This window comes from Thalassophryne amazonica, chromosome 21, assembly GCF_902500255.1.
Source record: "Thalassophryne amazonica chromosome 21, fThaAma1.1, whole genome shotgun sequence".
Classification (NCBI taxonomy): domain Eukaryota; kingdom Metazoa; phylum Chordata; class Actinopteri; order Batrachoidiformes; family Batrachoididae; genus Thalassophryne; species Thalassophryne amazonica.
In genome coordinates, this window is record NC_047123.1 from 19719023 (window position 1) to 19734959 (window position 15937).

Below are 15937 nucleotides of genomic sequence, written 5' to 3' on the forward strand. Positions count from 1 at the left end.
ATTTACATGTTCTCTTCAGGCAGTCATCTTTACAAATCTCATTGGAACGGCACCAAACAAAAGTTCCAGCATCATCACCTTGCCCAATGCAGATTCGAGATTCATTACTGAATATGACTCTCATCCAGTCATCCACAGTCCACGATTGCTTTTCCTTAGCCCATTGCAACCTTGTTTTTTTCTGTTTAGGTGTTAATGATGGCTTTCGTTTAGCTTTTCTGTATGTAAATCCCATTTCCTTTAGGCGGTTTCTTACAGTTCGGTCACAGACGTTGACTGCAGTTTCCTCCAGTTGCCTCCCATTCGTTCCTCATTTGTTTTGTTGTGCATTTTCGATTTTTGAGACATATTGCTTTAAGTTTTCTGTCTTGACGCTTTGATGTCTTCCTTGGTCTACCAGTATGTTTGCCTTTAACAACCTTCCCATGTTGTTTGTATTTTGTCCAGAGTTTAGACACAGCTGAGTGTGAACAACCAACATCTTTTGCAACATTGCGTGATGATTTACCCTCTTTTAAGAGTTTGTTAATCCTCTCCTTTGTTTCAATTGACATCTCTCGTGTTGGAGCCATGATTCATGTCAGTCCACTTGGTGCAACAGCTCTCCAAGGTGTGATCACTCCTTTTTAGATGCAGACTAACGAGCAGATCTGATTTGATCCAGGTGTTAGTTTTTAGGGATGAAATTTACAGGGTGATTCCGTAATTTTTTCCTCAGAATTGAGTGATTCCATATTTTTTTTCCCTCTGCTTGGTCTAAAAAGTAACCGTTACTGACTGCCACAATTTTTTTTCCCTGATTTCTTATAGTGTTTCTTAAAGCCAGAAAGTTGCCATTTGAAATGACTTTAGTTTTGTGTCATGTCTGTGATCTGCTTTTTTCTACGAAATTAAACAACTGACTGAACATCTTCCGAGGCCGGTGATTCCATAATTTTTGCCAGGGGTTGTACATCTTGATGATCATCTGATTTTGGTATTGAACTTTCATGTTTATGCTTCAACATATAGCAATATCAACATTTTAGGTTTATTTTTCCGGGTTTACTTGCCCCCCAAAAAAACCCAAAAACAAGCCAAAGCTAAAGTTATATAAAAATTAGCAATCATTCATAGCTTCAGCTAAATGTTTTAGCCATTTATAGTTTGGAGTTACAGCAGTTAACTTTTCAGTTTGAGGAATTAGCATTATCAAAGCTAACTTTTAGGTTAGGTGTGCCCACCACTGCTCCCCTTTACAACTCCTGTTTAGATCACTTCTACACCTATTTTGTTAATCACACTCTGAGTAGACAAATGTTTTTTTCACCTGTATGAGTCATCATGTGTCTTTTGAGATTGCTGCTACGCCGACATTTTTTACCGCACTCTGAACAGCTAAATGGTTTCTCTCCTGTGTGAATCATCATGTGTTTATTAAGATCACTCTTAGACAGACATCTCTGACTGCACACTGAGCAGATAAATGGTTTCTCGCCTGTATGAATCATCATATGTCTTTTGAGGTTGCTCTTGCACTGACATGTTTTACCACAAAAGAACAGCCTAAACGGTTTCTCTCCTGTATGGATCATCACATGTTTCCTAAGGTCATTCTTGGACTGACATTTTTTGCCACAATCTGAGCAGGCAAATGGTTTTTCGCCTGTATGAATCATCATGTGTCTTTTCAGACTGCTCTTAAACCTACATTTTTTACCCACACTCAGTACAACTAAATGGATTTTCGCCCGTATGAATATATGTGTCTTTTGAGATTGCTCTTGCACCGACATTTTTTCCACAAAAAGAACAGCTAATGGTTCTCTCCAGTATGAACTATCACATGTTTCTTAAGATCACTATTAGACTGACATTTTTGACCACACTGGGAGCAGCTAAATGGTTTTTCTCCTGTATGAGTCATCATGTGTCTTTTGAGATTGCTGCTACATCGCCATTTTTGACCACACTCAGGACAGCTAAATGGTTTTTCATCCATATGAATCATCATGTGTTTCTTAAGATCACTCTTACGCTTACATTTTTTACCACACTTAAAGCAGGTAAATGGTTTCTCATCTGTATGATTTTCCATAACAATAACGGAGTTATTTCTTACAGTATGCAAACACGACCTCAGTGGGGCTTTGCTGAGTGCTGCTGCTGCCTTCAGATTCAGGTTCTGAAGATGTGTCATCGGTATATGGCTGTACATGACTATCTTGCTCATAATTTTTATTTGTTTCTGATCCTGCAAAGTCCTCTTCATCAGTTTCTATTTCCATTTTTTCAGTTAAGCCGTTGCTCAGAGACTCTATGTTACCTTCAGTTCGGCCTTGATGAAAGTCTGAGGATTGAGGATGCATTTCATCATTTTCACTCTTTACAGCAAACATAGGTGGAAACTTGGCGACATCCACCTTCTCCAACTGTTGAAGCTGTTCTCCCTCCTGATTGGTCCAGAATTCCTCCTGTTCCTCTTTAATTTGCCAACTCTGTGGTTCTTCTTGGTCAACGTATGGGTTCCATTGCTGTTGCTGTGATGGAATCTCTTCTGTGGTCTGTGACAGCTGATGCAGATCTGCATGGAATGCAAAACAGAGAGATATGTTTCTGACATTCCTGTTTAACACTCATAACACCTACATAGTAGGTTAGTTCTAATTAATTCACTGCAAACAGATAATGGGACATTTTAAATAGACTGCCACAACAGTTGTTAGAAACAGCTGCAGATATGAAATGTTGATTCTGTACTTTGCCAGCACGTCCTGTATCAGGATAAGTGTTTAGATAATACAGCCAAAAGTGGAGGTAAATTTCTACTAAGTTCAGTATTCATCAAGGAAACTACAATTTTCCCCTGCCACCATCCACATGAACAGTCATTCATTTTTTTCACTCAGATGAGGACTATCACTTGTAATGTGAGGGAGCATCGGCTACGACAGTTTGGCCATGTGGCAAATTTCTCTGCATGATTCAGCAAAGAGGGGCCTGAGTGGTGAGGACTCCAGTCACCACTAAAGTCCAAGGGGAGGCCTACCCTTCACCTGGGTGTGGAAGATAGATGGTTAGTTTTGAGAGGATGTACAGATGGATGTCTGCCTCAGTGGTTGTCTTCTAGGGACCAAAGTGGCTCTGTGGTGTCATGGATGCACGATAAATGATACCAGTGCATGCCCAGAGTCTTGATTTGACTTGTTAGGTATGTCATAAAAAGTATGTTTGTTAGATGATATACTGTTCCAGAAAAAAATTTGGATTTAAAAAAAAAAAGAAGTCATTTAAATGCCATTTTGTGCAAGATTATAGTAGGGTGATTCTTAGATTACGGGCACTTATTATGTCCTTTGATCATATTGTATGAAAAACAGAAAAAAGGGGAAATTTCACACCTTTATAGTTATCTTTACAATGAAAGTGTGTTAAGAAATTTGTTCTTGTAGTCTATGATGACTTTTTCACCTTTTTTCAGCATCATTATATGCAAATATTGCCGTTTTGTGCTGTCCCACACCCAGACTTTTGATCTTCAATGATAAAAATGAATGGTAAAGAAACGTTTTTTCTAATGTTTTAAAATATCTCTGAATAAAATATCAGTAATATAATCAAAACATAATTGGGGTATTCAATGTCATACAACTGTTGTGATTTTTTTTAAACAAAATGTAGTTGTCCCACACTATTGCCGTAATTTCCACCACAACACTGTAATGTCCCTTTAAACAGTTTGTATGAAAGATTGTTTGGGTAGTTTCTATGGAGATAAACAGTGACATCAGAGCACATGTATATAGCGCCAAATCACAACAAACAGTTACACCAAGGCGCTTTATATTGTAAGGCAATGGTGTGGTGGAAATTACATTTTACAAGGCCAATAGCTAGAGATAGAACTGGTCAAACTCTTCTTCTTGTCGACAGGCTATTCTCACTGGCAGTGACTTTTTTACTTTATTGTGCACTTTTTTTGTACTACTGAGGTGGGCACAGCTAACTGAAAAGTTAACTTCGATAAGTGCTAATCCGCTAACTGAAAAGTTAGCATAGCGCTAATCTGATAACCACTAAAAATATTGATTGACTATCAATCACAGCATCAATCAACAGTCTATCTACTTTAAAAACTGTGTACATGCAAATCTTTACTTTTTTAAGTGAAAGACACTTGGTGGTGTATTTTTATGTAAAGACAAAACTTATGTGGGTTTTCTTCCTTTGGTGGGGAAACTCATGATGAGGTGTACAGATTTTACCAGTCACCACTGAAGGCAACTCAGGTGAGCTGCTGAAATGCATTATGGGAGTTCTGGTTTGTTTGTTTTTTTTTATTATTGTATTGTAGTACATGTTGGTTTAGCAGTGTTATTTGTATTAGATTTGTTGTGTTTTTATACTTCAAGTAGTGTAGTTAGTTTGGTGAAGAGTTATGTTGTGACATGAGTAAAAAGTGCCTTGCGTTTGATGCCACCGTCTGTGTTGTTGTGTGTGAAAAGTAAATGACACTTCTTTGCAGCAGGCGGCCGCAGTCCTGCCCCCTTCTGCTGGGGGAGGGCTGAGCTCCTCACAGCGGCCTGACTGTTGCAAGACAAACAACAACACAGGAACTAACATGTATGATTTCAGGGTTTACAACGTTTCGGACATAATGTAGCGGAACCTAATTGGTCACTGATGGTTTTCAAAGTTATCTGAAAAGCTAATCCGCTAATGAAAAAGTTAGCTTCGCTAATTAGCAGTTAGCGCATTGGCCGGAACTATGCCCACACTGTTCTACATGATGTCAAAATGCTTGTCTGGAATGAAAGACACATACGGACTAGCAGATATGTGCAACTGATAAAGAGAAATTAGCTTTTAATTCTTGAGAATATTTAGGCTTTGGAAAAAGAATTTCAGAAAAAATTATCAATAAGCACCAACGGACTCTCAGGCTCTATTAACAAAAATTGTACTTTAATCTACAGCGTGAACTATTCAGATGAGTATATTAGTGGAAATGGAATTCCTACATTGTGTTCATTAGTGTATAATTACCTGCACAATGTACAGATGTGTTTTTTATTTTTGTCTTTTCTGATCTCAGGGTAGTCATGTTCTTCGAATATGGTGTTCTGGCCTGTGCCCCTATTCAAGATTGTGTAACAAAATGTATTCCAAGAATGCCCTTTACAGCCCCCGTTCGCATCCTGTCTTGCCCTTTCTGCAAGTAGAAAAAGCCAGACTTATGTGGATTCCAGCCTGACCACATTCTTTGCCTGTCCAAGGTATAAATGCATTCATAAAACTTTTAAGGGAAATTTAAAGAACAAGGGATTACAGAATTTAAATGAATGCACTGTTTTACTGGTAAACACAATTCAGTTAAACTAAAAGGCAAATTCTAAATTATATAACTGCAAACTGTAATCTGTGAAATGTTTCAATTTCTTCTTGCTGTAGCCCTCGGTATAGTAGCTGTTTCTTGACAGTATGGATGGTGGTGGGTCAGTGGCTTTCTGTCTTTTCTTACAAATAACTAGAGCACGATGAACATAGTGGTCCAGCAGAGGGCACACCGACAGCCTTTGTTTATACTGCTGCCAAGCATGACTGGGACCCCTATCATCCCTTGGTTTCATTAGCTTCAAGAGATGCAGAGGCAAAGTGACTAGCTGCCATTCATTTTCAGTCAGAGTGGGTGTTTTACAGCGACAAAAGACAAGTGGTCATGATGCCATCTGTTATACAAAAGCTAAGCAATGCAACACAGTGACTGCTAAACTGAGTGAAGACAGCATGGTTGTTTATTTTATATTAATAATAAAGTTCATGTTTAAAGATTTAAACATCAAGCCTCAATTACATTTCTTTGTCATAAGAGTTTGATAACAAAATGTTAGGAATCACTGCCATTTTTATCTGCAGATATATTTGAAAAATTGTTTTAGTCCCTAATATCAGTATTAACCCCCAAAGCCCACCTTTGGTTCTCATCATACCTTACAAACAGAAGACAATGCACTGTAAATAAATGGGAAACAAAACAAGCCCTTAAAATTCTACTCACAACACCCCATAATGACATGAAAAAGTTTTTTGTTTTTTTTTGTAATTTCTGCAAATTTATTACACATGTATAATGCAAATTACTCTTGCTTGCCTCTACTGGTGGTTGGCTCTCACTGCGGTATTGTCTCACTTCCTGTTCCGGAGCACAGCGGTTGTTTTTCTTGTATCTGTTAGCTGTTTAATCTGCGCAGTTAGATTGATCTAGTTATCTAGATTACGATTTGTTTCCCAGTGTAATCTTTACGTGCCTTAACTAAAGCACTCCTTCTGCTGAATCACCTCTAAATTATTTACACATTATTCACTTTGCGTGTTTTTAGGAATCCGCTAGCTTAGCGTAGCTACTAGCTCTTAGCCGATTTAGCATGGCGGCTTCTCCTGTCTCTCCCGCACTTTTCTGCTCTGGGTGTGAAATGTTTAGTTATTCCTCGGCCTCCTTTAGCAGTAATGGTACTTGTAATAAGTGTAGCTTATTCGTAGCTTTGGAGGCCAGGCTGGGCGAATTGGAGACTCGGCTCCGCACCGTGGAAAATTCTACAGCTAGCCAGGCCCCTGTAGTCGGTGCGGACCAAGGTAGCTTAGCCGCCGTTAGTTCCCCCCTGGCAGATCCCGAGCAGCCGGGAAAGCAGGCCGACTGGGTGACTGTGAGGAGGAAGCGTAGCCCTAAACAGAAGCCCCGTGTACACCGCCAACCCGTTCACATCTCTAACCGTTTTTCCCCACTCGACGACACACCGCCGAGGATCAAACTCTGGTTATTGGCGACTCTGTTTTGAGAAATGTGAAGTTAGCGACACCAGCAACCATAGTCAATTGTCTTCCGGGGGCCAGAGCAGGCGACATTGAAGGAAATTTGAAACTGCTGGCTAAGGCTAAGCGTAAATTTGTAAGATTGTAATTCACGTCGGCAGTAATGACACCCGGTTACGCCAATCGGAGGTCACTAAAATTAACATTAAATCGGTGTGTAACTTTGCAAAAACAATGTCGGACTCTGTAGTTTTCTCTGGGCCCCTCCCCAATCGGACCGGGAGTGACATGTTTAGCCGCATGTTCTCCTTGAATTGCTGGCTGTCTGAGTGGTGTCCAAAAAATGAGGTGGGCTTCATAGATAATTGGCAAAGCTTCTGGGGAAAACCTGGTCTTGTTAGGAGAGACGGCATCCATCCCACTTTGGATGGAGCAGCTCTCATTTCTAGAAATCTGGCCAATTTTCTTAAATCCTCCAAACCGTGACTATCCAGGGTTGGGACCAGGAAGCAGAGTTGTAGTCTTACACACCTCTCTGCAGCTTCTCTCCCCCTGCCATCCCCTCATTACCCCATCCCCGTAGAGACGGTGCCTGCTCCCAGACTACCAATAACCAGCAAAAATCTATTTAAGCATAAAAATTCAAAAAGAAAAAATAATATAGCACCTTCTAACTGCACCACAGACTAAAACAGTTAAATGTGGTCTATTAAACATTAGGTCTCTCTCTTCTAAGTCCCTGTTGGTAAATGATATAATAATTGATCAACATATTGATTTATTCTGCCTACAGAAAACCTGGTTACAGCAGGATGAATATGTTAGTTTAAATGAGTCAACACCCCCGAGTCACACTAACTGTCAGAATGCTCGTAGCACGGGCCGGGGCGGAGGATTAGCAGCAATCTTCCATTCCAGCTTATTAATTAATCAAAAACCCAGACAGAGCTTTAATTCATTTGAAAGCTTGTCTCTTAGTCTTGTCCATCCAAATTGGAAGTCCCAAAAACCAGTTTTATTTGTTATTATCTATCGTCCACCTGGTCGTTACTGTGAGTTTCTCTGTGAATTTTCAGACCTTTTGTCTGACTTAGTGCTTAGCTCAGATAAGATAATTATAGTGGGCGATTTTAACATCCACACAGATGCTGAGAATGACAGCCTCAACACTGCATTTAATCTATTATTAGACTCTATTGGCTTTGCTCAAAAAGTAAATGAGTCCACCCACCACTTTAATCATATCTTAGATCTTGTTCTGACTTATGGTATGGAAATAGAAGACTTAACAGTATTCCCTGAAAACTCCCTTCTGTCTGATCATTTCTTAATAACATTACATTTACTCTGATGGACTACCCAGCAGTGGGGAATAAGTTTCATTACACTAGAAGTCTTTCAGAAAGCGCTGTAACTAGGTTTAAGGATATGATTCCTTCTTTATGTTCTCTAATGCCATATACCAACACAGTGCAGAGTAGCTACCTAAACTCTGTAAGGGAGATAGAGTATCTCGTCAATAGTTTTACATCCTCATTGAAGACAACTTTGGATGCTGTAGCTCCTCTGAAAAAGAGAGCTTTAAATCAGAAGTGTCTGACTCCGTGGTATAACTCACAACTCGTAGCTTAAAGCAGATAACCCGTAAGTTGGAGAGGAAATGGCGTCTCACTAATTTAGAAGATCTTCACTTAGCCTGGAAAAAGAGTCTGTTGCTCTATAAAAAAGCCCTCCGTAAAGCTAGGACATCTTTCTACTCATCACTAATTGAAGAAAATAAGAACAACCCCAGGTTTCTTTTCAGCACTGTAGCCAGGCTGACAAAGAGTCAGAGCTCTATTGAGCTGAGTATTCCATTAACTTTAACTAGTAATGACTTCATGACTTTCTTTGCTAACAAAATTTTAACTATTAGAGAAAAAATTACTCATAACCATCCCAAAGACGTATCGTTATCTTTGGCTGCTTTCAGTGATGCCGGTATTTGGTTAGACTCTTTCTCTCCGATTGTTCTGTCTGAGTTATTTTCATTAGTTACTTCATCCAAACCATCAACATGTTTATTAGACCCCATTCCTACCAGGCTGCTCAAGGAAGCCCTACCATTATTTAATGCTTCGATCTTAAATATGATCAATCTATCTTTGTTAGTTGGCTATGTACCACAGGCTTTTAAGGTGGCAGTAATTAAACCATTACTTAAAAAGCCATCACTTGACCCAGCTATCTTAGCTAATTATAGGCCAATCTCCAACCTTCCTTTTCTCTCAAAAATTCTTGAAAGGGTAGTTGTAAAACAGCTAACTGATCATCTGCAGAGGAATGGTCTATTTGAAGAGTTTCAGTCAGGTTTTAGAATTCATCATAGTACAGAAACAGCATTAGTGAAGGTTACAAATGATCTTCTTATGGCCTCGGACAGTGGACTCATCTCTGTGCTTGTTCTGTTAGACCTCAGTGCTGCTTTGATACTGTTGACCATAAATTTTATTACAGAGATTAGAGCATGCCATAGGTATTAAAGGCACTGCGCTGCGGTGGTTGAATCATATTTGTCTAATAGATTACAATTTGTTCATGTAAATGGGGAATCTTCTTCACAGACTAAAGTTAATTATGGAGTTCCACAAGGTTCTGTGCTAGGACCAATTTTATTCACTTTATACATGCTTCCCTTAGGCAGTATTATTAGACGGTATTGCTTAAATTTTCATTGTTACGCAGATGATACCCAGCTTTATCTATCCATGAAGCCAGAGGACACACACCAATTAGCTAACTGCAGGATTGTCTTACAGACATAAAGACATGGATGACCTCTAATTTCCTGCTTTTAAACTCAGATAAAACTGAAGTTATTGTACTTGGCCCACAAATCTTAGAAACATGGTGTCTAACCAGATCCTTACTCTGGATGGCATTACCCTGACCTCTAGTAATACTGTGAGAAATCTTGGAGTCATTTTTGATCAGGATATGTCATTCAAGCGCATATTAAACAAATATGTAGGACTGCTTTTTTGCATTTACGCAATATCTCTAAAATCAGAAAGGTCTTGTCTCAGAGTGATGCTGAAAAACTAATTCATGCATTTATTTCCTCTAGGCTGGACTATTGTAATTCATTATTATCAGGTTGTCCTAAAAGTTCCCTAAAAAGCCTTCAGTTAATTCAAATGCTGCAGCTAGAGTACTGACGGGGACTAGAAGGAGAGAGCATATCTCACCCATATTGGCCTCTCTTCATTGGCTTCCTGTTAATTCTAGAATAGAATTTAAAATTCTTCTTCTTACTTATAAGGTTTTGAATAATCAGGTCCCATCTTATCTTAGGGACCTCGTAGTACCATATACCCCAATAGAGCGCTTCGCTCTCAGACTGCAGGCCTTACTTGTAGTTCCTAGGGTTTGTAAGAGTAGAATGGGAGGCAGAGCCTTCAGCTTTCAGGCTCCTCTCCTGTGGAACCGCTCCCAATTCAGATCAGGAGACAGACACCCTCTCTACTTTTAAATTAGGCTTAAACTTTCCTTTTTGCTAAAGCTTATAGTTAGGGCTGGATCAGGTGACCCTGAACCATCCCTTAGTTATGCTGCTATATGACGTAGACTGCTGGGGGTTCCCATGATGCAACTGTTTCTTTCTCTTTTTGCTCTGTATGCACCACTCTGCATTTAATCATTAGTGATCGATCTCTGCTCCCCTCCACAGCATGTCTTTTCCTGGTTCTCTCCCTCAGCCCCAACCAGTCCCAGCAGAAGACTGCCCCTCCCTGAGCCTGGTCTGCTGGAGGTTTCTTCCTGTTTAAAAGGGAGTTTTTCCTTCCCACTGTAGCCAAGTGCTTGCTCACAGGGGGTCGTTTTGACCGTTGGGGTTTTACATAATTATTGTATGGCCTTGCCTTACAATATAAAGCGCCTTGGGGCAACTGTTTGTTGTGATTTGGCGCTATATAAAAAAATTGATTGATTGATTGATTGATTGACATGTAGACATCACATTACACATTACATTCTTCTCTACAAGAGTCAAGACAGAGGGCAGACTACCAGAGCAAGAAATTTAGCTGAGGAAGCTTCTGCGATTAGAAGCAAAATGTCCTTGTCTCAAGCAACCAAGTCCAGTTGAAGATTCAACCTTCTCTACTATGGCAACCACCTGGACAACTGAGAGCCTTCACCCCAACATCACGCGTACATAAGTATTCACACCCTTTGCTCAATACTTTGTTGATGCACTTTTGGCAGCAATTACAGCCTCAAATCTTCTTGAATATGATGCTACCGGCTTGGTGCACCTATCTTTGGGCAGTTTTACCCATTCCTCTTTGCAGCAGCTCTCAAGCTCCATCAGGTTAGATGGGGAGCGTCGGTCCACAGCCATTTTCAGATCTCTCCAGAGATGTTCAATAGGATTCAGGTCTTGGGCACTGGCTGGGACACTCAAGGACATTCACAGAGTTGTCCTGAAGCCACTCCTTTGATTTATTGGCTGTGAGCTTAGGAACATTGTCCTGCTGAAAGATGAACCATCGCCCCAGTCTGAAGTCAAGACCACTCTGGAGCTGATTTTCATCCAGGATGTCTCTGTACATTGCTGCATTCATCTTTCCCCCAATCCCGCCTAGTCTCCCAGTTCCTGCTGTTGAAAAACAGCCCCACAGCATAATGCTGCCACCACACTTCACTGTAGGGATGATGCCTGTCATTCACACCAAACAATTCAATCTAATTTCTCATGGTCTGAGAGTCCCTCAGGTGCCTTTTGGCAAACTCCAGGTGGGCTGCATTGTTCCTTTTACTAAAAGTGGTCTCTGTCTGGCCACTCTACCATACAGGCCGGATTGGTGGGTTGCTGCAGAGATGGTTGTCCATCTCATGTCCATCATGTTCTGGAAGGTTCTCATCTCTCCACAGATGTTAGATCTGGAGAGCTGGAGATCTGACTGAGTGACTATGAGATTCTTGGTCACCTCCCTGACTAAGGCCCTTCTCCCCCAATTGCTCAGTTTAGACAGTTGGCCAACTCTAGGAAGAGTCCTGGAGCAAGCAAACTTTGTCCATTTACAGATGATGGAGGCCACTGTGCTCATTGGAACCTTCAAAGCAACAGAAATATTCAGGGTTCTCCCCAGACAATGGAATAACAGCGCTGCACTGTTATACTCTCATCACAGAACCGTTATACTGTGGCATCATCTCGCAATGTTTATTTGACTTGACAGTTTATAAATCAACCTTCCTTAAAGCCATTTAAAGATATCAATCGTGACTCACCTTTCTGCTGATTAAAGTCGTTATCAGGGGCTCTTGTCAGTTGTTGCGGGCAAGAAAGAATCACCCTTTTCACACTGGACAGTTTTTATTTGTTCCTTATTAAAGTGCCTTTTTATGGGGCAGCACACAACAGCTCTCAGGCGCGGACTGGTCCACTAATATCTCCCATTTTGCTGGTTTGTAAACTGAAGTTACAGTCCCTCATGTAAAGGAAAAAATATATAATACTGTGTGTTGTGTAGCAGCATGACTGATTAAACATCGTTCCTCTCTGCTCAGTGGAAACAGGATGCACCTGAGCTCAATGTTGAGCTTCATGACAAAGGCTGTGAATACTTATGCACAAGTAATTTAATTCCATTTATATAGCGCCAAATCACAACAAAGTTGCCTCAAGGTGCTTCACATAAGTAAGGTCTAACCTTACCAATCCCTAGAGCAAGCACACAGGTGACAGTGGTAAGGATAAACTCCCTCTGATGATAATCAGGAACAAAACCTCAAGCAGACCAGACTCAAGGGAGTGACCCACAGCTTCAACCATTCTAACACTTACAAGGTTTTTGCAAAGTTTTACAAAGCTGAAGAAACAGAAAACAGGAAATCAAACAACACAACTTTACAAAAGGAAAAAAAAAAAGATAATTTCTTAGATTTTTGTTTTTATTAAATACGCAAAAATCTAAAAAACAAAAAAACAAACAAAGAAACATCCACAGTCATTCTGGGGCATCATATGTAGAATTTTGAGGGAAAAAAATTAATTTCATCCATTTTGGAATAAGGCTGTAACGTAACAAAATGTAGAAAAACTGAAGCACTGCAAATACTTCTCGAATGCACTGTATATGCAACTGATACTGCTCTTTACTTTGTCACTCCACTTTTGCTAATGTCTTTAATTAGTTCAGATCCAACAAGCTAACCAAATTTGTGTTAGTTTTTTTTGTTTACTGATTTAGGTTAAGCAAAACTTATAAATGGTAAACAAAATTCATGATCGGATAACTGAACAAGTAGATACGCATGATTGAGTGCCAGTGTGGAGATCAAAGTTGTGCAAGTGTCAAGTTACCTTTAGTTTCATGTATTAAGAATTTGAAATCAACATTTATTGTCATTGAGCTGTACATACAGTTATAGTGTAGGCAAAATGAAAGGCTGTTTCTCGTAGGCCGTTTCTCCAAGAAATGAAAAAAAAAACATTTATAAAAACATCTATCAGACCAATCTCCCCACTCACACACTCATTCATGCACTTGCACACATATCACTGAGATGTCAGACTGAAAATGCAATGAAAATGGGATTGTCTGTTAGTGTCTTTCACATTCTTGCCATCTGTGTAGTGATCAATTATTTTATGCATATATTCTCATTTTATGACGTCATTTTTCACTCACATCCTGACAGATCAGGTTGTATACACTGAGCCAGTAACCCTAGTAAAAGAATTAAGATTAATCACTTACACAACAAAAATATAAACGCAACACTTTTGGTTTTGCTCCCATTTTGTATGAGATGAACTCAAAGATCTAAAACTTTTTCCACATACACAATATCACCATTTCCCTCAAATATTGTTCACAAACCAGTCTAAATCTGTGATAGTGAGCACTTCTTTGCTGAGATAATCCATCCCACCTCACAGGTGTGCCATATCAAGATGCTGATTAGACACCATGATTAGTGCACAGGTGTGCCTTAGACTGTCCACAATAAAAGGCCACTCTGAAAGGTGCAGTTTTATCACACAGCACAATGCCACAGATGTCGCAAGATTTGAGGGAGCGTGCAATTGGCATGCTGACAGCAGGAATGTCAACCAGAGCTGTTGCTCGTGTATTGAATGTTCATTTCTCTACCATAAGCCGGCTCCAAAGGCGTTTCAGAGAATTTGGCAGTACATCCAACCAGCCTCACAACCGCAGACCACGTGTAACCACACCAGGCCAGGACCTCCACATCCAGCATGTTCACCTCCAAGATCGTCTGAGACCAGCCACTCGGACAGCTGCTGAAAGAATCGGTTTGCATAACCAAAGAATTTCTGCACAAACTGTCAAAACCGTCTCAGGGAAGCTCAACTGCATGCTCGTCGTCCTCATCGGGGTCTTGACCTGAGTCCAGTTCGTCGTCGTAACCGACTTGAGTGGGCAAATGCTCACATTTGCTGGCGTTTGGCACGTTGGAGAGGTGTTCTCTTCACGGATGAATCCAGGTTCACACTGTCCAGGGCAGATGGCAGACAGCGTGTGTGGCATAGTGTGGGTGAGCGGTTTTCTGATGTCAATGTATGGGCAGGCGTCTGTTATCGATGAAGAACACAGGTGCATTTTATTGATGGCATTTTGAATGCACAGAGATACCGTGACGAGATCCTGAGGCCCATTGTTGTGCCATACATCCAAGAACATCACCTCATATTGCAGCAGGATAATGCATGGCCCCATGTTGCAAGGATCTGTACACAATTCTTGGAAGCTGAAAATGTCCCAGTTCTTGCATGGCCGGCATACTCACCGGACATGTCACCCATTGAGCATGTTTGGATGCTCTGGACCGGCGTATACGACAGCGTGTACCAGTTCCTGCCAATATCCAGCAACTTCGCACAGCCATTGAAGAGGAGTGGACCAACATTCCACAGGCCACAATTGACAACCTGATCAACTCTATGCGAAGGAGATGTGTTGCACTGCATGAGGCAAATGGTCGTCACACCAGATACTGACTGGTATCTCCCCCCCCCAATAAAACAAAACTGCACCTTTCAGAGTGGCCTTTTATTGTGGGCAGTCTAAGGCACACCTGTGCACTAATCATGTTGTCTAATCAGCATCTTGATATGGCACACCTGTGAGGTGGGATGGATTATCTCAGCAAAGGAGACATGCTCACTATCACAGATTTAGACTGGTTTGTGAACAATATTTGAGGGAAATGGTGATATTGTGTATGTGGAAAAAGTTTTAGATCTTTGAGTTCATCTCATACAAAATGGGAGCAAAACCAAAAGTGTTGCATTTATATTTTTGTTGTGTAAAAATCAAACAAATGTCATTATATATTATACATATTTGAATGCAGATCAAAAACTGGAATGTTCCTATAGTTTTGGTAACAAACCTGCATTGTGATCTTCAGGCGTCAGAATAGCATCCAGAACGTTCTGCTGTTGATCATCAGTGGACTGAGGATGAGAACTAAGTTCCTCTCTGTGTTCTTCAAACAGATCAGCTATCGCACTTTGGACTTTAAGCATTTTCACACAACCATAGCGTTTCCTCCATAAAGCCACACTTTGAGTCACTGCTGCTAAATCTGTAGCGCTAATTTTAGCATTACAAGCTAGTTTAGCTTTGCTAGCTAAAAGCAGCGTAGCTTCAAACAGCTTTTAAACCGAAGCTCTTTTGTAATCTCACGTCCTATTTGCTGTTTTAAACTTCTAGCTGTCCAAAAAATATCTTTTCTTTTTCCGAAGAGAGGCGAAAATTCATGAACTCCTTTCATTCCAGCAACACTTTTCTCTTTACGTTATTGTTGTTGTTGTTGTTTATGATCATCGTCTTCTTCTTCTTCCTTTTCCGTTTTGTGGCAGGTAGGAAACAGCGTTTAAGGTACATTACCGCCACCTATTGCTGGAAACTTGAAAGGAGCAGAGTGCATTTCTATAAGGTGGCAAAATAAATAAATAAATAAAATTGTCAATAAAAAATGGTGCATTAATGGAATTCGGATCGAAAATATTTGAATGCAGTAGTTCTAATAACTAAAAAAAAAAAAAAAAAGAAAGAATAGGGTTATAACAAAAACCATGAAACCGAAAAACCTGAGGTCTGCAACATTAACTATGAATTATATTGTCATG

At 40.2% G+C, this 15937-nt stretch overlaps 1 protein-coding gene across 1 annotated transcript; it reads right to left on the reverse strand.

Moving 5' to 3' along the window:
* Nucleotides 1–1784: 1784 nt before the first annotated feature.
* On the reverse strand, nt 1785–15620 carry LOC117503442. Its single transcript, XM_034162670.1, has 2 exons — nt 15196–15620; nt 1785–2563 (listed from the first exon to the last, which is right to left on the reverse strand). Exons 1-2 carry the CDS (start codon nt 15329–15331, stop codon nt 2091–2093), a joined length of 609 nt encoding a protein of 202 aa, XP_034018561.1. The 5' UTR covers nt 15332–15620; the 3' UTR covers nt 1785–2090.
* Between the last annotated feature and the right edge of the window lie 317 nt (nt 15621–15937).

Bases quoted from the DNA above. Each gene is read 5' to 3' on its own strand.
- LOC117503442 (XM_034162670.1), bottom strand. From the start codon at position 15,331: ATGCTTAAAGTCCAAAGTGCGATAGCTGATCTGTTTGAAGAACACAGA. The intron at 2,564-15,195 runs GTTTGTTACCAA...CATTCCATGCAG, and splicing joins GCCTGAAGATCACAATGCAG to ATCTGCATCAGCTGTCACAG.